We start from the raw sequence: 20,317 nt of genomic DNA on the forward strand, positions 1-20,317 counted from the left end.
GTAGGAACAACTGCAGAAGCCACGTCCCTGGGCAGATTGAAGGGGCTGGGGTCGGTGCACGGGAGGAGGGCTTGGCCCTATTTATTCCATTTCCCCAAGCCTTTGGTCACCAAGCACAGGCGGTCGCCGCGGAAGCGACCCGTCCACAGCCCCCGCAAGGCTCAGCAACGAACCTCAACACTTTGTGTGGGAACCAAGGCTCCCAGCAGGCGTTGCGCTGGGCGGCTAGTGCGCAGGCGCGCGCAGCCAGCCTCCGACTCTCCCCTCCCAGGCAAGCCCGGGCCCCAGTTCCAGGCTGGAGCCACCGACGCGAAGGGGGACGGGTTCCTCTTAAAAGAGAAACGGAGGCGGCGCGCGCGAGGTGGGCCCCTGTCCTCCCGCCGCTCTCCGGGCCTGCGCGCGACGCTGGGGAGGCGCAGGCGCAGTCGGGATGAGGGCGGGTGGGGGCGCTCAGGTAAGGCCGGGGTGGGGGTGGGCCGCGGCGGGAGCTCTGGGCGGCCTGGGAGCTGCCTTAGGAATTGGCCCATCCGACGCAGTGTGAGTGTTCAGTGGCGCGGCCCGAGACGGAGTGGGGGGCGCCTTCCAGACCCCCCGTTCCCCGCCCCCCTGTCCCGGCTCCACCCACAACGACCGAACTATGAGGAGCTCTCCCAATGCACACGACCTCTCCTTCCCTCATCAACCAGTTAAGACCCATGCCCTTTTGAAGATGAAACTGTTACCTTACCCTCTGCCCCTTCCTAGTCGAAATTTCCTTACCCATAGCTCCAGTTCTTCACGTCAGTGGGCCCAGGATCAGGCCATTCTGACTTTGATGCAGTCCCCCTACCTCCCACCCCCAAGATACCCACCCCATAGCGCTAATTTACACGCCCTGTAATGGAAGCAGAGGTGGTTTGGACCCAGTGGCAGCGAATGCTATTGCAGTGGTATAGTTCTGCCCCAATTCACCGTTGAGGAAACTGAGGCCCCAGCGGAGGGTGGAGCCGGGGCCTCTGGCCCCGGATCAGGCCGGCCCACACGCGTGTCTCCCCGACCCCGCAGGCCCTGGTACTCATGGCTGCCTCCCCTGCGGACGCGTCCCGCAGGCGGCGAGAGAAGCGGCGGCAGCTGGATGCGCGCCGCAGCAAGTGCCGCATCCGCCTGGGCGGCCACATGGAACAGTGGTGCCTCCTCAAGGAGCAGCTGGGCTTCTCCCTGCACTCGCAGCTGGCCAAGTTCCTGTTGGACCGGTTAGGGGCCGGGTCAAGGGTTCTGGCGGAGGGCACCCAGGCTGCAACACCCAGCACCCTACCTGCCCCCTTTCCCCCACATCAGGTGCTGGCCTGCTGCTCCTTCCCACTGGCAGATTTCTCACTTCAGCACTAAAGCCAGTGTGATTTGTGGCCTCCCAGGGTCTCCCCCCACCTCTTGGTCCCAGAGAATAGGGGACCCCCTAAGTGTGTGAATGCCCAGAGCTGAGGGCAGTTGGCCACATGGGCCCCCACCTGACCTGCCTCTTGTCCCCCTGGCAGGTACACTTCTTCAGGCTGCGTGCTTTGTGCAGGTGGGTAGGGAATGGCTAGGGGTAGAGGATTAGGAGCCAGAGAGAGAAGAGGGGCAACAGGGAGTGGTGTGACCCAGAAACACCCTCCCTAACGGGATTGGATTAGAGGGAGACTTGAGTGAGTTTGGGAAGAGATGGGGGAGTTGGGGAGCCCAAGGAGGCAGCCTATGGAGAAGGGAGCAATATCTCAGAACCCTGGGGTTTGGGCTCTGAAGAATGGTAAACTGGATTAGGGACCAGGGTTGCCCAGGGGGTGGGGGTACAGGGCTGTCTGAGTGTGGCTCTCCAGGATGTGAGGAGAGGACCTCCCAGCTCACCCTGACTGTTGCCTTCACTGCTCTAGGTCCGGAGCCTGTGGCCCCCAAGGGTCTGCAGTATCTGGTGCTCCTGTCTCATGCTCACAGTCGAGAGTGCAGCCTGGTGCCTGGGCTGCGGGGACCTGGGGGCCGAGATGGGGGGCTTGTGTGGGAGTGCTCAGCCGGCCACACCTTCTCCTGGGGCCCCTCTTCAGGCCCCACATCTCCAGAGGAGCCCAATCCGGTCCCCCTTGCAAGTACTGGCCAGAGAAGCTGGTGCCCAGAAGCCAGGAGTGGGCCGGAGCCCGCAGGTAGGCTGGGGGAAAAAAGAGTTATGGAGAAAAAGGAGGGAAAAGTGTTCTTGTCCCTGTAGCTCAGAACCCCATTCTTTAAAAATGATCCTTTCTCCATGGAAAAACTCTATGGTGACAAGGAAATATATCCTCAAATATATTTTTAGGTGTGAAAAGCAAAATACAGAATTGGATGTATGGTATATTACCGTTGGTGGAAAAATAAGAGGAGAAAGGAAAATATTTGTATGTACTTATGAATGTATAAGATATTTCTGGAAGGGCATGTAGGAAACCAGGTTACCTGAAGGAGGAACGAGGTGGCTGGGGTATAGTATTGGAAAGGAGACTTTTCACAGTGTACTTTTCACATGGTTCAAAAAAAAAAAACTTTTTTTTGAATTATGTGAATGTACCATCTCTAAAATAAAACAACCCCTTCCACTCCAGTAGCCTCTGCCCCCTCTTCCTCCTTCCTAAGAGTCTTCCTACCACTTCAGACCTTAGAACTCCACCTGTCCTCATGCCTCCAATACAGAGTTCCTTCCCCTTTGACCCTACCTACGCCAACAGGTTTGGAATCTAAGCATGATGAGAGGACTGAGGAGGCCAGGTTGCCCAGGTGAGTTTGGGGTTGGGGGGGACAGGATAGACCTGGGTGGACAATGGGAGTGAGGGAGCAGGACCTCATGCTTGCCTTCCTTGGACCTGCAGAGGGGTGGAACCCCCGCCGGAGGCCTTCCCATCCCTAGGAGAAGGAGACAGGGAAGAGGAAGATGAGGATGAAGAGGAGATGCTCAGTGATGCCAGCCCATGGACCTACAGCTCCTCCCCAGATGAGCAAGTTGGGGCTGAGGGAGGACGCTGAGCAGAGCAGGAGGAGGGAGGGGGTGACTGGCTGGGGAACCCAGAGCTTTGCAGACTTGAGGGAGGGGCTTGGTGGTGGAGAGGGCAGGGTAGGCTTTGGGGAAGGCAGAAAGAACTAGAGGCTTTGGATTGGGTGGAAAGGAAGTTAGGCTCTGGGGGAAAATGAAAGCTGAAAGTAGGTATGAACAGGGAGCCTGTGGTGGGGGTAGGGTTGTTCTGAGTTTGGGATCTTTGCAATTTAGGGGTTGGGGTTGGGCTGGGGCTGGCTGAGAATCCAGGGAGATAATGCCCTCCTCCTCTTCATTCTCCTTTCAGCAGTGAGCCAGATGCCCCCAGACCACCCCCTTCCCCTGTCACCCATGCACTTAAGGATGGGGAGATACCCCCGGCCCCTGCAGCTGTCCCAGCTCCTCTTGCTTCGCCATCCTCATCAGCATCCTCACTGGGTTCTGGAGCTCCTCTGCCTGTAGAAGTCAGGATACAGCCAGAGCTCAGTGGGACCCCTCAAGCAGACCAGCAGACTGAGCCCCTGGCCAGGTAACCTGATGGCTGAGACAGAGGGCAGGGGCATCCTGGGACATGGCCCTCCCTCGAGGCCCTCTGCTCCCTCTTTGCTGCCCGTAGCCCTGGGAGTCAGGCTCAGTCTGCTCTGGCCTCGGCATGGGATGAGGACACTGCTCAGATTGGCCCCAAGAGAATTAGGTAGGACTGGGGGAAGTGGCTCTGGGTAGGGGAGGGAGCGGAGGGAGGTGGAGGAGAGCCTGCACAAGTCCTCTTGTTTCCTATTCTCCTCCCCCAGGAAAGCTGCCAAAAGAGAGCTGCTGCCCTGTGACTTCCCTGGCTGCGGGAGGATCTTCTCAAACCGGCAGTATTTGAACGTGAGGATGTGAGGGGTACAGGTTGGGTTCTGTGTAGCCTCATGGGTGGAGGAGAAGGGCTGAAGGAGAAGCTGAGGCAAAGAAGCCTAGGGTGTGGGGGGAATTCAGAGCCAGGGAGAGAAGAGTTGGGATGGACGTGCAGAGCTTGCTACAGTTAATAATCACTAATCCAGATGACTAGTAGTTAAGGCAGAAAACCAAGCCTCAGGTGCACAGCTGCTGCTCACTACTGCTTGTTACACAGGCCCTCTGATGACCGCATGGAGATGATGGTGGCATTCCTCAGGCTTTTGGGGTGCTAGTGACTATTCTAAGCACTTGATATGTGTCAAGTCTTTTGATCTTCTCAGCATTCCTATGAAGTGGGTGCTGGTACTAGTCCTGCTTTGCAGATGAGGAAACCAAGGGAAACAGAAAGGTTAAGCATTGCCCAAGGCTTCTCAGCTAGTGTGTCATGGTGCTGGGTTCCTCACTCCATCGGGCTGCCTCGCCCTGCTGGCTCATATGGGTGGTCCTTACTCCAGGAGGATTAGGAGACAGACCTGTCCCCAGCCTCACTGCAGGGGAGGTTTGAGGCACAGAGAGAGAAGAGTCCCAGCCCCACACTCAGCCAGAGCTCTCACAGGGTTCTGAGGCTGGGGGGAGGACCCAGACCTGAGGGATGGTGAAGTCTGGGTGGATGGGATTTGGGAGAGGGGGAGGGTCCCCAAGTGGTGGTGAAGCTCTGGGCTTCTGAGAAGAACATTCAGCAGGGCTGGTCAAACATACTTGAGTCTATTAATGGAGGACACTGAAGTAGCCCCCAGCAGCAGTTTAATTATGGGAAAATGGGATCATGGAGAAAGGGAAAGCACATGCAACTTAGTGAGCCAGGATGTGAAATTAGACCAGATAAAAAGAGAAATATTGCCCAGAAATACTTGGGGAGTTAAGGTTGAAGAACACACTATCCTTAAAAGTGTTCCAGGTTGAGAAAGAGTGTATATGTGTGTGTGTGTGTGTGTGTGTGTGTGTGTTTCCAAAGCAGATTTAGGAGAAAATGATATAATCCCATGGTGAGCTATTAATAAAAAGTAGGCCATCTGAGTGATATTGTTGTACATTGATATTGATATCAAGGAGAATAATCATACCCACCAAAAAAATATGTTCCCATCCCTGGCAGATGGCAAATCCATAGTTAGGGAACCAAGAGTGTCACCAGAAGTGCACTTTTTTGAGGGACCTGGGCATTGCAAGGTGAGGTTGTGACAAGGAGGTGAGATAATGGAAGTTGAGGGCAGGATAGGGTGAGGGCAGAGTTTGGGGTCAGGAAGGGATGGGATTGGGGTGCTCATGTATAGGTGAGGACTGGCCAGGGTGATGTGAGCTGGCGGTGACAAGGAGAACTGTTGTGGGAGAGGGCAGAAGAGCCTGCCTGCTGGGTCAGCTCTGATGGTCGCCCTGAGGAGACCATGTGCTTCCTCCCCTAGCACCACAAGAAGTACCAGCACATCCACCAAAAGTCCTTCTCCTGCCCAGAGCCGGCCTGTGGGAAGTCCTTCAACTTTAAGAAACACCTGAAGGAGCATGTGAAGCTGCACAGTGGTGAGTGGTGGAAATGCCTCCTCACCTCCCCACTGTGGGTCCTGTCACCTCCCCCTGTGAGTCCCTTCATCTCCCTTTGTGTGTCACTTTACCTTCCCCCGTGGGTCCCTTCTCCTCCCCCTGTGGATCCCTTCCCCTCCCTTTGTGAGTCCCTTCACCTCCCCCATGAGGCCCATCACCTCCTATCTGCAGGTCTTGTCACACTGCTCCGGGATAACTCTCACTCACACACTCATCCTGCACTCTCTGTGTGTTTAGATCCTGCCTGCTTGAAAGTGTTCTAGGTGCTGGGATACAGCAGTGAATAAAGCAGGCAGTACTCACCTAAGATGTCCACTCTAGTGAAGGGCTACAAAGAGCTGTGAAAGGTGCTTTGAGCAAAGACCTAAGTGAAGGGAGGAATGGAGGCTTCGCCACATCCACAGGCAGCACGTGAGAGGACCCTAAACTGGCATCTGAGGGCATGTTCCAGGAATGGAGAGGAGGCCAGGAGATTAGAAAGGAAGGAAGAGAGGTCAGATAGGTGGTAGGGGCCTGCAAGACCACCATCGGGTTGGCTTGGCTCCTGGCCAAATGTGATGGGCACCAGTGCGGTGGAGGGAGGGACAGAACTGATTTTAAAAGGAGCATTGTGGCTGCCATGTGGAGAATAGGGGATGGCAGGAATGTGCAGTGCACAGCGATAGTGACCTGGACAGTCGAGTTGGTGAGAAGTGGCTGGAGACAAGAGAGCGAAGATGGAGCCAGGGCTACTGTGGGAAGAACGGATTGTCCATGGGTAGGACTGTGGAGTCAGGGGTGACTTGGAGGGTTCCAGCCTGAGCAACTGGGCAGAAGGTGATGTGATTTCCTGAAAATGAGGGAGAAGCAGGCCTCAGGAAAGGGACATGACATTTTATTTGGGACATGCTACTTAGGTATCCCAGAAAATGTGCATCTCGTGTTCAGGGGAGATGTTGGGCAAGAAAAAAGTGTTCATCGTGAGCACGTGGGTGGTGTTTAGAGCCATGGGTGGAGTGTTCCTACAGGGAGAGAGTGAACATAGGTAGAGAAGAGGTCTGAGCAGGGCAGGTAGGAAGGGCAGCTACAGAGGGGCCGGTGGGGCAGGTGAAGAGAGTGGTATCTGAGGAGCCAAGGGGAGAAAGTGCTCCAGGGAGGAGGGAGGGGTGAGATGTGCCAGTGCTGCAGAGCTGAGTGAGATGAGGATGCGCACAGGCCCCCAGACAGGGTGGTGGGAAGCCATCCTTGACCAGACGACAAAATGGCATGTGACAAGGGAGATGACAGCCAGAATGGAGGGGGTTCAGAGCAGAGACGAGCTAAGGAAGTGTAGACAGCAAGTATGGACAACTCTTTGGAGTTCTACTGTGAAGACAAGCAGAGAAATAGGTGTAAGTTGGAGGGCTGTGAGCCTGAGCACAGAGATGGGAATGATCCCGCAGAGAGGAAAGGCTTGCTGATGCCAGGGTGGGCTGAGCAACCTTAAGGCGGTGAGGAGGGGTGTATCTGAGCACAGTTGGAGGACAGCCACAGGGAAGCAGGGACTATTCACATATATGGGCACAGAAGCAAGTTGGCTGGTGGATTAGGTGGGGGGAGGATGTGGGCATTCTCTCCTGGCTCCTCTCTTCTTGGTGACTTATAAAACGAGGTCACTGCTGAGTGAGGTTGGTAGAAAGAGGAGGTCGTGTGGAAAATGCCCTGCTAAACTCTAGAAAGTGGGAGAGTGAACTGACCAAGGAGTTGCAGAGGCATTGTGTGTGTGCGGCGGGGGTGAGGCTTGACACTTGTAGTTGTGTGTGAAAGTAGAGCTCAACGTGGGGTGAGGGTGGGAGGTTGTAGGTTGTGTTTCTGCCCCCCTTGGCACACGTGTGCCGGCCTGGAGCAGGCCAAGGGTTGTATTTATCCTGAGTTGGGTTTTAACCAAGCAGGCACAGCTGAGGGAGAGAGGGACAGGTGAGTTGGTAGTGTGAGTGAAGGAAGGCTACAAAGATGCCCTGGAAATGAACTGGGCAGAGACGGGAGGGGCACAGTGGGAAGGCAGTGGGCTGCCGGACTGGCAGCCGGGAACCGTGGGGTAACTAACGGGACAAGGTGGGGCCCTGGCTGGAACTGGGACGTCTGAAATTGTGATTTCACGGTGGTGCAGTGATGGGGCATGACCTGGGAATGGTGGCTGAGAAGGGTTGTGGGGGGCGGCCGGGTCAGTGAAGGCCAGGGAACAGGGGACGGGAGTGCTGGACACGTAGAAAACGAACTGCCAGCAGTGGAGGTGGCTGAGGAGAGGGCCTGGAGCCAGAGCTGTGTGGAGTGCAGGAGCGTGATGGGGATGAAGGCTCTAGGGGTGTGTGTGTGGTCTGATGGCAGGGTATACAGAGCAGCGGTGGGACAGAGGTCTACAGGATGCCATGAAAAGCAAGGCTACCTCCTCTGCTGCAGGAGGTGTAGGAGAAAAACCGCAGCAGGCCTGTGAGAACTGCTGGAGATGGCCGATGGGCAGGTGCTGTTAGAGCTGGCAGGGGGGCAGGTTCAGGGAGAAAGGAGAGGGAATTGGCTCTTGACACCCGCAGGGCGTCTGACAGGTCACACGGCACTGTTGGGGGTGGTGGGAGGAGTGAGATATGCAGGCTGAATCGGGACAGTACTCCTTTGGGGGACAGTGGGGGTGGACCAAGGAAGGGCCTCAGCTTGGGGATGGATGCTGGGCTGTCCCCCATGTGCCCACAGATACCCGAGACTACATTTGTGAGTTCTGCGCCCGGTCTTTCCGCACCAGCAGCAACTTGGTCATCCACCGGCGCATCCACACTGGAGAGAAACCCCTGCAGTGAGTGTGGGGAAGAGAACCCGGGATGGGGGGAAATGGGGAGGTGCTGGCAGGACATATGGGCAGTTGGGACCAGGAGGAACCCCTGGGGAAGTCAAGATGGGCTGAGGCCCCTTTCTTCCCTCTGCTGTCCCTGGCTCAGGTGTGAGATCTGCGGGTTCACCTGCCGCCAGAAGGCGTCCCTGAATTGGCATCGGCGCAAGCATGCAGAGACGGTGGCTGCCTTGCGATTCCCCTGTGAGTTCTGCGGCAAGCGCTTCGAGAAGCCAGACAGTGTCACAGCTCACCGCAGCAAAAGCCACCCCGCCTTGCTCCTGGCCCCGCAAGAATTAGCTGGTCCACTGGAGTCCTGTTCCAGCATCTCTGCCCCTGCATCCCTGGGGACCGACGAGGGATCCAGGCCCTCTCTGGCTCCTCAGGCTCCCACACTGCTCCCTTAGCAGTGAGCATTCCCCAGAATTTGGGGAGCCAGGGACTGGAAAGGAGCAAGAAGGGCCAGACGACTGGTCCCTGGGGACTAGGGTGATGGGGAGTGCAGGGCAGGGGCAAGACTGTGCTCTAGGGGAGCCAGGCTACTTTAGTCATCCTAAAGGACAGAATAAACCCAGTATTTTACATGGACGTGTGTGAGCAGAGCGAGTGTTTTGGCACCTGAGGTACAGGAATCTTGATTCCTTTGAAAGCAGGCTCTCCTGGAATGTGCCTGAGTGCACCCTAAGTGCAGGCCCTATTCTTCTCTCTGCAAGCCCCCATCTGCACCCACCCTGAAGACCCAGCTTTCTTTCCCAATTCGCTTTGGCACTCCCTCCACTCTTGCATTCAAGCAAGGCGCTAGGTAATTCCAGAGGGTTGGGCTGGAGTAGGATTAGAGGTATGTGTTCCTGGGCCACATTTGTACTCTCCACTAACCAAGAGAACCAAATGTATAGGGGCCCCTGAAGAGTCTTGCCTTCCAGTGCAAAAATGAGGGGGCTATACATGCAAGATTGCTGCGCTAACTTGGGAAGGGACCAGAGACCTTGGAATTTTGAAAGGGCCAGTCTCTTGGGTGACTCCTGAAGTCTGCAAATACAGCAGCCTCAGGTTTGACAAAGGGAGCTCTTGGCATCTGGAACTCAAATAATTCTTTATTTCAACACCTGCAAGCAAAACAATCGCTGGCCAATTACAGGGAATTTTCAGCCCTGCACTGTGGCCTCTGTGGAGCTCAGTTTCCTCATGGCTCCAAGCTTAATTTGTGTATAGCGTTCTTACTGCACTTGTCAGTGCCCAGCTTTGTGGACCCATGTGGTCTTGACTCAGGTCCCAGGGCTGATGTCCCCCACCTGGAGAACACTGTCCTGAGAGGCACCTTAATCTGTACACCAACAGGTCTGTCCCATGGGACAGGTGGGCAGCCATGCTGAGAGCTCCTGCCCACCTTTACATGGTGTGAAGCACTTCTCTGGGTGCTTCTGGTGTGGAGATATCTTTCAGTGAAGTGAGCTTTGCCACTATCTCTATGCAAATTTCCCATCTCTCAGAAGCTGAGGGAGAAAGTAGCAGAGAGACTAACAGTCAAGTGAAAGGAAGAGGCAAGAAAACCACAGGGCCTGTGGGATGTGACTCCGGCCACATCTGTGGTCATTACCTGAAGAGGCAGGACACCAAAAGTATCTGGAAAGAAGAGGTAGAGGAGACTCAGGCTGGAAAGAGGAGATGGGACAAGAGAAGACAGAATGCTGATGGGAAAACAGGAAACACCTGAGAGCACAGCAGCAGGGATGGGACACACCAATACTTGGGCGCTCTTCCACGCGTGGGGTCTGAGAGGTTCTCCCTGCACCTACACCTCAGAGGGGGAGAAGGACGGACTGAGAACAGGCAAAGAGCTGACAGGGGAAGTAGGTGTAGGGGTGCAGCGAGAGGCCAGGTGAAGTGCTACCAACAGAGATGGAGAAAGGTAATACGCCACGCTGTCCTCCCACAGAACTCCATCTGCGAGTTGTCCCACCCGTCCCTATGGCACTATAAAAGTGCTTGTCTAGCCCACTCCGGAGAAGACGCTCAGCAAGGCTTTCTCAACTGAGACACAAAAAGCCCTGGCTTTTCCTGTCCTGCTTGCCCAGCAAAGATGAGAGCAGTGCCTGCCTTGGCCTGAGTGGCAGCGGCAGCTGTAGCTGCGGCGGCGCGAGCACGTGTGTGGGCCCGCTGGTGCTGCGACAGGGAGCGGCTGTGGCTGAAACACTTGCCACACTCCGCACATTCCGCCGGCCGCTCGCCCAGGTGCGTCTTGCGGTGCAGTGCCAGCTTGGAGCCCACACTGAAGGCTTTGCCACACTCAGGGCACTTGTGGGGCTTGTGGCCAGCATGGTTGCGCCGGTGCACGTTGAGGTTGGACACGCACGTGAAGTGCTTGCCGCACAACTCACAGCGGTAGGGCTTCTCGCCTGTGTGTGTGCGCCTGTGCTTTGTGAGGTCCGAGCGGTCGCTGAAGCAGCGGCCACACTCGGTACACGGGAAGGGCCTCTCGCCTGTGTGGATGCGCTGGTGCACCACAAGGTCGGAGCGCTGCCCGAAGCCCTTGCCACACGTGGCGCATGCGTGTGGCCGCTCTCCCTGGTGGCTGCGCCGATGGCGCAGCAGCGTGGAGCTCTCGCTGAAGCGGCGCCCGCAGTCGCTGCAGGCGTAGGGCTTCTCGCCCGTGTGCGTGCGCTGATGGCGCACCAGGGTGGCGCTCTCCAAGAAGCCCTTGCCACACTCCGGGCATTTGAAAGGTTTCTCACCCGAGTGCGTCTGCAGGTGTCGCGTTAGTGTGGAGCTCTTGCCAAAGCTCTTGCCACACACACCACATTGGTGTGCGTCCGAAGTGCCTGGCTGCCGAAGTGTGGAGTCACCAGGGCTCCTGGCCGCGTGGACACGCAAATGGCTCCGAAGTCCCGCACCGCTGCGGAAGGCCCGCGGGCACTGAGTGCAGCGATGGAGCGTGTCAGCGGGCACGGCCGGTGTCCCCCACGGGTGTGCCCGTGCCTGGTGGAAGCGCAGTGCGCTCTGGCGGAAGGCACGAGGGCACAGAGGGCAGCGGCGGGGCCGCTCGGGAGGGTGCCAGTTGCGCCTGTGCAGCAGCAGAGCCGGGAGGTGTGGGAAGCCGCGGCCGCAAGCTCGGCAGCGGCAGGAGCGGCTGCGCCGCCTGTGCGCGCTCTGGTGTAGGTCAAGGCGGCCGCTGTGATGGAAGCTCTGGCCACACTCATTGCAGATGTAGAGCGTCTGGCCCGCATGAGCGCGTCGGTGCGCACGGAGGTCTGCGGCCTGTGCGCAGCGCTCGCCGCACTCTAGACAGCGGAAGCGGCTGTCGCCACCATGGGCGCGCTCATGCCGCAGCAGCACCGAACTGTAGCGGAAGCTCTTTCCACACTCACTGCACCCATAAGGCCTGCCGGCTGCTGCCTCTGAGGCAGCGAGCATGATGAGGGCCAGCCGGGCGCCCTCAGGGTGCAGCGTGCCACTCACACTCTGGAGTCCACCTCCTCCAGCTGAGAGTTATTTTCAGTTTTCTTAAGGCCTAGAAAGGGAACGGTAGCAGAGGGAAGAGAGGGAGGCCTGGAAAACTGGTCCGCGGATTCCAGGGTTCCTTCTCTCACAGCAGGGGCTGTGGCTGTTTCAGAGGTGGGCTGCAGCTAGCTTTACCATGTACCGTGAGCCCTGCAGGGAGAAGGTCACTGTGAGCCCCAGCAACATCTATGACAGCTACACCTTGGGGAATGGAGGGGCAAGCACAGGCTCCCTGTTTTCTGTACCTTCCTCAGCTAGACCGTCTCTGGAGTTCCACTCTCCAACAGGAGGCAAAGCCATGGGAGTCCTAGAAATATGGGGGGGAGGGGTCCTTGTGCCACCAGGACGGGCAGGAGGGACTCAAGAGGGGAGCTTTCCTCCAGTACACTGCTCGGAAGGGAAGGAAGAGTGTCCAGCTTGTTTTATGACCTTAGACCAGGGACCTTGGCCTGGAGATGCACTAGGAAACGACCAAGGAGGGATTGGTAATGAGAAGTCCCCTGGGCCTAAACCACATCAACACCTTCCTCTGAAGACCCAGGGTTTCCTGAGTAACCAGTGTGAACCCAGCCAGGCCTGGGCTGGAAGCGGTGAAGCATAAACCTATCCAGCAGCAGCCTGGGCAAAAGGCTCAGGAAGGGCTGGGACCTGGGCAAGGGGAGGTATCTGAGAAAACCCAAAGTATTGCTCCTTGGCTTTGGACAGCACCTGATACACAATCACACCACATCAGTACACAGTCTCAAAGGTCCCTGGCCTAGCCTTGAGAAAGCAACTCAGGACCCAGGAAAGGGGTAAAAGGAAGCATGAATAATTCACAAAGAATATTATCAAAAGTTGATGGCATTATCGAAGAAGTGATTTTCACATTTCTAGGGAAGGCTGGGGAGAAGGAAGGGACATCCTTTCTAATTCTCAGGGCATTCAAGTTGTTTGCAAACATTCTGCAGACTTTCCTCATTGCCCCAGCTCCAGGGATCTGAGAACGTGGAGTAGCAAAGAAGCCCCTTTATGGGGGTGGAATCTGCGCTGCTATTTTCTTTATCTCAAATGGTATCCCTGAATCCTTCTGACAAGTTGGTCAGGGTGGCTCTCTGTGAGCAGGGTCAGCATTTGTGCACAGAACCTCCTGTGCCCTCTATTTAGAGCACATATTGGGCCGCTCTCCTCACCTGACTGGCCTCACCACTGACTGTTCCCCTCAAGATCCATGGATCTGTCCCCAGTTCAGTTTAGTGGGACACAGGAGACAGGTATAGTCACTATAAGTTATAGGCCATGTCACCCAACAGATCAGTGAGAGAAAGCAAACAAAATAGTCATCAGTCATTTTCTTATTAGCAGATGGAAACTCAAATACCCAGAACTGTGGTTAAAACACCCCATAGATGGGGTCCTCATCTTTTGGATGCAAATGGAATCAACTGAAAATAGCCTTTAAAACCACAGACCTGCATGGGTGGGCTCTGAAGCTTCTGTTCCCCTCCTTCTTGGGAAGGAGTGGCGGATATAGCATGTTCTCTCCCTGTACCTCTGGAGCAGGATGTGCTGTGCCCTGCAGGAAGGATAAAATAAGAGGGACAATGTGAATTGAAACTGAGCAAAGGGGACAGACGCAGGTAGAAGAGAAAGAAGGAAACATTTCTTGGAAGAGGGTATTTTTAAAATGGATATTTTCAAATATAAAAAACTAACAAGAATAGTACCACAAATCACTCACTCACCTTCAGCATCTATTTACATTTTGCTATTTCGTTTCATCTATGACACTCCCCCCACCCTACCCAAGCGCATACACTTTTTTGGGGGGGCGGGGGTCTGGAGTATTTTAAATCCTAGACATCTTATTCAAAGAGGATGAGTTTTAAACAAAATCTGCAAGCAGGGAGGGAGGGAGTGTGGGAGGGAGGGAGATGCAAGAGGGAAGAGATATGGGAACATATGTATATGTATAACTGATTCACTTTGTTATAAAGCAGAAACTAACACACCATTGTAAAGCAATTATACTCCAATATTTAAAAAAAAAAAAAAATCTGCAAGCAGGGGCAAGAGCCCCTCTGCAGACCTGAGAGCAGACTTTAGAGGGAGTTTCTTGGTTCTTCCAGAGAGAGTTTTCAGCCCAGACACTTGCTTGGGCCTCTAATTCTAGCTGGTCAAATTCAAAAGAATGTTTGCCCTTGTGTGAATAAAACCTTCTCTCAAGGGTCAGTGGTTGATCCCAAATGCCAAAGAGAGCAATGCTTATGTCCTAGTGAGTATTCCCCCTCACCTGAGTGTCTCTGGAGACCCTGGCACCTCTCAGGCCAGGTTTCTGGGATTACACCCTCTGCCAGGCTACTGCCTTCAAGGGCACATGTCCAAGGAAGGTAAGACAAATGCACAAATGAAAACACACACACATAAATGACATATAAACAAAGATACCATTTTGCCCCATCACAGACATGGAATAAGAGACCCTGGTCAAGGGTGCAGGTTTTGTGCTTGAGTGCCAGAGTGCATCCTTCAAGTCTCTCTTCTGTACCTCACCCCATGTTGGAGCTTGCCCTGGAAGGAAAGGGTCTATGCTTGGGAGGAAATCTGAAAGAAAAAAAAAAATATTACTGTGCCAAAAGAAGAACGATTTCTAGACTGTCCTAACCATCATTTTCCTGATTGAGTTCTGAAGTTGCTATACCACCAAATTTCTTTGATTTTTGGAAAAAAATAAGTACAAGGGAGGCTTCAAAAGAGGTAAGGGGGTAATTACGTGTGAATTGATGAAAAGTCCTAATTGTTCAATACTTTAAAGTATTTTAGTACCTTTCAAGTATTTAATACTTACAAACTTATTATACGTAACTAATAAAAGACAATTACTAAGAAGATAAGCTAATGGCAAAAATTAATATTCACAATAAAGATAAATTTGTTTCGTATACCACGAAACTTGTTTCTTAATAGATATTGCAGGCATTTCATGCCATATCTAACTGTTCACAGGAGTGTTGGACTTAATCAGGATTTAGTACATTTACTAACAATCTACTGTGAGAGAAGTGTAGTTCTTTTTCTTCTGAGTTGTGTTGTTCAGTCAGTATAAAGATTTTCTTCCCTGGTTATCTTTTCTGCCAGGCCACCATTTCTGGGGCATGATGAAGAGGCAAGTGATCATCTCACAATTCCTCCATCTTGAAGCCAGTGTTGGATAAAACTGGTCTGGGCTGCAGGAGTGGGTCTGAGGGCTGTCTCAGCTGTGCTGTCTGCTACAGTAGCCACAAGCCACATGTGGCAACTGAAACTTGAAATGTGGCTGGTCCAAAGTGAGATGTGCTATAGGTCAAATACACTCCTAACTTCAAAGACTTAGTATGAAAAAAAGAATACAAAATATCTCATTAATAATGTTTAATGTTGACTATATGTTGAAATAATATTTTATATATATTGGGTTAAATGAAATATATTTTTAAAATTCATTTCACCTGTTTTTAAGAAAAGTGATGATTACAAATGTGGCTCACATTTTTCTTCTATTAGATAGTGTTTGCCAAATGGCCTTTCTAAATCCTGGAACAATGTACAAAGGGAGGCTGACCCACCTCACAGTCCCTGAAGGGGATTGCATGGGAAGAGGCCACCAACTGCCCTGACCCTTAGAGCCTCAGTAACCAGAAGACAGCCACTCTTCTCATCTCCCAAGATGTGGGGCTCTGGCCACACCCTCCAGAGGGCCCATGTGCTCTTCAGGAAAGTGAATATCTGTACTGCCATCTAGGAGACCTGTTTGGGACTTGGGGTTATAACTCATGCAAAGCCTATCACTGCTACTCTCCAGTTATTACTAGCATCAATATGGAATGGCTCTCATATGTTTCTGTGTATGTACCCCTTTCATCCTCCCAGTAGTCCTTTGAGGTGGGTACTACTGGTTACCCCTATGTGACTTGAGGTTCCCCTGTGGTGCAAGCTCATCCAGAGCCACAAGGACGGCAGGTGGGTCCAGGGACAGGAAGGGGATGGCAGGCTGGGAGGCCCGTCTCTGGCTCTCCCCGATAGTCCCCAACTCTTCCTGGCCCTGGCCAGCTGGCAGCAGTGCGGCAGGAAGCCCCAGGCAGCCCCAGGGACCACCATGGGACCGGGGCTCACTCTGTGTACTCTGCGGTGGATTCCTTTGCGGTCCTGGTAGAGGAAAGGAAACAGTCAGCCTAAGAAGTGGTTTGGGGAGCAGTAGCTGCATTCGGGAGAGAAGATTCTTCTGCTGGCCTCTCTATATATACTTAACCCCCACCCTGGTCCCAGTCCTAAAGTCTGTTGCCCAGCCCTAATGACAATGTAGTCTCCAGGACTCTGAGACACCCCTAGAGGCTGCTGAAATTTACATCCATCTAGAAGCAAATAACCCACTTCTCACTGTTGGGAGGAGGAGGGGGGAGGAACTGGATGGATGGAATAGTTTCCCTGACCCTCTGAAGCCTGCTTTGGGGCCTTTCCACTTGTAGTTCTTTCTACCTGAAAGCCCCTTCTCCTCCGTCATTCAGGGCTCTGCTCCAATAATTCCTCCTCAGAGAAGCCCTACTGAGCGCCTTCACTCCTCCCAAACAGTGATTCCCAATCTACTCTGGAAAGGTTTCGGTCTCTTTTCTAGGTGAGCATGGGGTATGAAATCCAGAGCACCAGAATGGCCACTTCTCACTTCCCTTTTTCCCATAACAGAAACAAGGTCCAGTACTTTAAAAGACATTGCCCCTTCCAGCTTCAGATCCAGTCTGACATGTTTAAGGAGTTGGTGGAAACAGGAATGACAGCTCCCTCCCCATTCCAAGTACCCAAGCCCGATCATGATCCAAACAGATTCTTTTGCAAGGTTTTTTCACAAAGATTTTCCTGTGAAATCTGGGAAGTGTGGAGAATGTATGTATGTTGACAGGGAGAGAACATAGTAGGACAGTTTATTCTCTATGTTCCTTTGACACATGGGCAAGACTACAGCCCAGAGCCAGAGGAGCCCAGAACTGGGATGAGGAAGGGACTATACAGTACTTTGCACTCTTCCTAGGCCTAGCAAGAAGTTGGGCACACATAAGGCATCTAATGATTTTTTAAAATGATGTATTAATCTGGAATGCAATTCTTTCAAACGTTAGGTCCCTGGAGGAGAGGGCCTCTCTCTAGTCATCTTATCCTCCACAGCCCTATCCACTGCATAAACTGCAAATACTCTGACTTGGTTTACTAAGTCCTTAACTGCAACCTGTGTAGGAGACCGGAGAGGCAAGTGTCCAAATTCTGGGTCTTCCATTACCAGCTGTGTGACCTTGGACAGGGGACGTGGGGTGTCTAACACTCCTGCCTGAGAAAACTCAGTAAAGGAAGCTGTAATAATGTTTCCTATGAAAAGAGGGAAGGTGTTAAGTCTGAGAACTGCAGTTCCCGAGTTTTTAGGATTTACTCTTCCCTGGTAAGTTTTATGGAACCCTGAAAAAGAGGTCTGACTCTTACCGCCTAAGCATCCTAAACGTTCTGCAAGACCTTTTTAAAGTCTTTTCCCCCCGACCCACCCCCCACAAAGAACCCTACTTAACAGGATTAGAGCAGTGTGGGGCTTTCGTAGACCCTCCCCACACACCGGCAGCTTCGAGACTAAGTAGTGACATTGGTTACTCATTTTAAGACTTGGTGCCTAGTACTTAACGGGAGCTGAGCACAACTATTCGAGGAATGAGGAACGCCCCACCTGGGCAGGTCGCCTTCCCTGGCCCTCCCGCAGCGCAGCCAATCCCGGGTGCAGTCAGTTTTCGTCACGAGTTACTGGTCAGATTCTCCTTGCACGAAACTTCCCACCCCGGGCCCACCCCAGCTCTTCACACTTGGCGCCAGCCCACGCGAAGGGCAAGATAGGGCACCAAAAACGTAGTGGAGAGTAGGGGGCGTTTAAAACATCGACCGAGCCCAGAGGCTGCCGCTGCCCTTTTAAACTGACTCAGCCTGGCAATGTCCGCGTCGTGGGGCCGCCAGCCGCGAAGGTCACCAGAGTAGGACCGGCGAGGACAGACGGAGGGCAAGGCCTGGGAGGAGCAGGCCGCGAGGCACCAGCGGGCGGGCGCCGGCCAATCGCTTGCTCCGCGGCGCTGCCGCGTCACTCGTTGCCGGGGCGTCGTTCCCGACGGTTGCAGACGCTAGCCGCTCGGAGCGGAGGGAAGAAACCGGGCGCAAGTTGGGGACCACTGCCCAGCGCTAACTGTCCCTCCCAGCCCTTCGGTCCCCTCACCGGTCGCCGACTGGATCCTCGGACACCGCGCGGCTCCCACTCAGCTGGCTCGCCGACCCCAGCCTCCCGCACTGCGGGACTGGGGCGGGGAAGGGAGGGAAGGAGCTAGCGGAGCGCGGGGCCGCAGAGTGGGGGGAGCTGGGAGGCGCCTCGGGATTGGGGGTCACGCTCCAGCCCCGCTCTCCCGGGTTGGCCAGTGGTCTGCCTCATGAGGGCCGCGTCACCGGTTGCTGGGAGGACTAGGAGACGTAAGAAGGCTTCACTAAAGGTTCAGGCTCGCCTGCCCAAGCCAGAATCCCAGTAAGGGGGCGGAGCTAAAAGGCGGAGCCTAGGGAGACTCCGGTCCCTTCTCCCTCCCTGGTCAAGGCCCCGCCTTCTTCCCAGGCTTAACCAATCCCTGCCTCCTCCTTTGTCCACGTGCCCTCCCCGGTCCTCTTCCAGCCCAATCAAAGGAAAAGGCGGTGACCCACGTGCACCGCCTCAGCATCCAGTGGCGGGGTCCGGATGCTCTATATGGTGTTCCTGCCGCTCACAGGCGCCCGCTGGATCGCCGAAGGGGGTCCCCGCGCGGGTGCCTGACGCTGCGTGGCCTTGGGGGCCACCCGCCCGAACAGTCCCGGCAGTAAGTTAGTGACTTCTTACAATGAGGCCAGACTTGATACCTATTATCTTCCTCCTCGCCACAGCTCTGCCAAGGAGGCACCCACAAATTAATGACCCATCCAGGGTCGCACTGCCAGGGTTGGGGGTACTCCTGGCCTGCTTGCCAATTGTCTCTACAAGAGCTTACTGGCTGAGCTCTCTGTGCAATGTCTTGTTCCACTGAGGTGTGCTGTTAGTATTGGTTTCCGGAAACGCTTTTGGGAATGTGACCATCCCCTCTTCAGGGCTGCCTATCAGACTCTGGATGATGGCTCTCAGGACCATTGTTTACCAGTTCTAATCTTCCTTTCAAGGTCACTTAGTACTACGCATCCTGCCACTCATCCAGAGCGGTCGGCCCCTCTTCTCTGCTCAGGGGTTCCCTAAATCAGTGTACACTTAGATCCCTCAGACCTTCCCCTTGCTTTTTTATAAGCTAAACAAACCCATGCATAAGCACACATATTAAGAAATGGAATATTTCCAGAACGCCAGAAAACCCTTTGGCCCACCTCTTGTCTCTACTCCCACAGAAAGAGTAACCATAATCCTGACACCATAAATTAGTTTTGGCTAATTTATAGTTTTGACTTTATATACACGGAATCATACTATATGTACTTTTTTTGTTTTTTTTAATTTTACACTTTATTTATTTATTTATTTTTGGCTGTGTTGGGTCTTCGTTTCTGTGCGTGGGCTTTCTCTAGTTGCGGCGAGTGGGGGCCACTCTTCATCGCGGTGCGTGGGCCTCTCACTATCGCGGCCTCTTGTTATGGAGCACAGGCTCCAGACGCGCAGGCTCAGTAGTTGTGGCTCACGGGCCTAGTTGCTCCGCGGCATGTGGGATCTTCCCAGACCAGGGCTCGAACCCGTGTCCCCTGCATTGGCAGGCAGATTCCCAACCACTGCGCCACCAGGGAAGCCCCTATATGTACTCTTTTTGAGTCTGATTCTCTTGCTTAACTTTACATATGTAAGGTTTATTCATATTGTTGAGTGTGGTTGTAGTTAGTTCATTTTTGTTGCTGTATAGTATTCCATTGTGTGAATATACCATACTTGATTACCTGTTTTACTGAATAAATACAGCTGATGGACATTTGGGTTGTTTCTAGTTTGGGGCTTGTATTAGTTTCCTAGGGCTGCTGTAACAAAGTACTACAAACTGAGTGACTTAAGCAACAGAAGTTTATTTTCTCACAGTTCTGGAGTCTAGAAGTCTGAGCTCAAGTGTCAGCAGGGTTGGTTCTTTTGGAAGGATATGAGGAAGAATCTAATCCATGCCTCTCCTCCTAGCTTGTGGTGGTTTTGGAATGCAATTGAACTCTGCTTTGAAATCCACCCATTCTTAACAGTTTAGTCAAATGCCATCTTCATAAACCTGGAGATGCCTATACTAGAATGTGCTCTTCTCCCCCATAGTTTAAGGGAAGGGCTTTGCCCCACTCACAAACAATGCCCTGAAGCATGAGCACAGTGCCTGCTCGTCACAGATACTCAATGAATGTCTGCTGATCCATGTATAGCATCATGGTGTAAGGAGTACAAGTCTGGCAGCAGGAGGCAAGTAAGTGGAAAACAGACACAGGATGCA

The 20,317-nt window shown here is 53.7% G+C and overlaps 2 protein-coding genes across 13 annotated transcripts; one reads left to right on the plus strand and one right to left on the minus strand.

Moving 5' to 3' along the window:
- Positions 1-228: 228 nt before the first annotated feature.
- Positions 229-8,915, plus strand: ZNF692 (zinc finger protein 692). 7 transcript variants are annotated; one of them, XM_036848467.1, is made up of 12 exons: positions 229-361; positions 1,045-1,232; positions 1,515-1,546; positions 1,890-2,153; positions 2,709-2,757; positions 2,850-2,975; positions 3,318-3,539; positions 3,627-3,704; positions 3,802-3,880; positions 5,353-5,467; positions 8,195-8,294; positions 8,437-8,915. In XM_036848467.1, exons 2-12 carry the CDS (start codon positions 1,057-1,059, stop codon positions 8,732-8,734), a joined length of 1,539 nt encoding a protein of 512 aa, XP_036704362.1. In that variant the 5' UTR covers positions 229-361; positions 1,045-1,056; the 3' UTR covers positions 8,735-8,915. The 7 variants fall into 7 exon arrangements, with proteins under 7 accessions (XP_036704362.1, XP_036704364.1, XP_036704366.1 ...); XM_036848469.1 differs by having other exon boundaries at positions 3,321-3,539; XM_036848468.1 differs by lacking the exon at positions 229-361 and adding an exon at positions 490-537.
- A 490-nt stretch (positions 8,916-9,405) lies between these two features.
- Positions 9,406-18,260, minus strand: ZNF672 (zinc finger protein 672). 6 transcript variants are annotated; one of them, XM_036848528.1, is made up of 4 exons: positions 18,079-18,260; positions 14,098-14,169; positions 13,277-13,380; positions 9,406-11,975 (listed from the first exon to the last, which is right to left on the minus strand). In XM_036848528.1, exon 4 carries the CDS (start codon positions 11,736-11,738, stop codon positions 10,341-10,343), a length of 1,398 nt encoding a protein of 465 aa, XP_036704423.1. In that variant the 5' UTR covers positions 11,739-11,975; positions 13,277-13,380; positions 14,098-14,169; positions 18,079-18,260; the 3' UTR covers positions 9,406-10,340. The 6 variants fall into 6 exon arrangements, with proteins under 6 accessions (XP_036704423.1, XP_036704418.1, XP_036704419.1 ...); XM_036848523.1 differs by lacking the exon at positions 14,098-14,169 and adding an exon at positions 14,253-14,408; XM_036848524.1 differs by having other exon boundaries at positions 14,098-14,408.
- Positions 18,261-20,317: the final 2,057 nt, after the last annotated feature.

Source organism: Balaenoptera musculus, chromosome 3, assembly GCF_009873245.2.
Source record: "Balaenoptera musculus isolate JJ_BM4_2016_0621 chromosome 3, mBalMus1.pri.v3, whole genome shotgun sequence".
NCBI lineage: Eukaryota > Metazoa > Chordata > Mammalia > Artiodactyla > Balaenopteridae > Balaenoptera > Balaenoptera musculus.

Coding starts and splice junctions, on each gene's coding strand:
- ZNF692 (XM_036848467.1), top strand. CDS start 1,057: ATGGCTGCCTCCCCTGCGGACGCGTCCCGCAGGCGGCGAGAGAAGCGG. Junction 1,233..1,514: donor GCCAAGTTCCTGTTGGACCG/GTTAGGGGCCGG, acceptor TCCCCCTGGCAG/GTACACTTCTTCAGGCTGCG. Junction 2,976..3,317: donor TACAGCTCCTCCCCAGATGA/GCAAGTTGGGGC, acceptor TTCTCCTTTCAG/CAGTGAGCCAGATGCCCCCA.
- ZNF672 (XM_036848528.1), bottom strand. CDS start 11,738: ATGCTCGCTGCCTCAGAGGCAGCAGCCGGCAGGCCTTATGGGTGCAGT.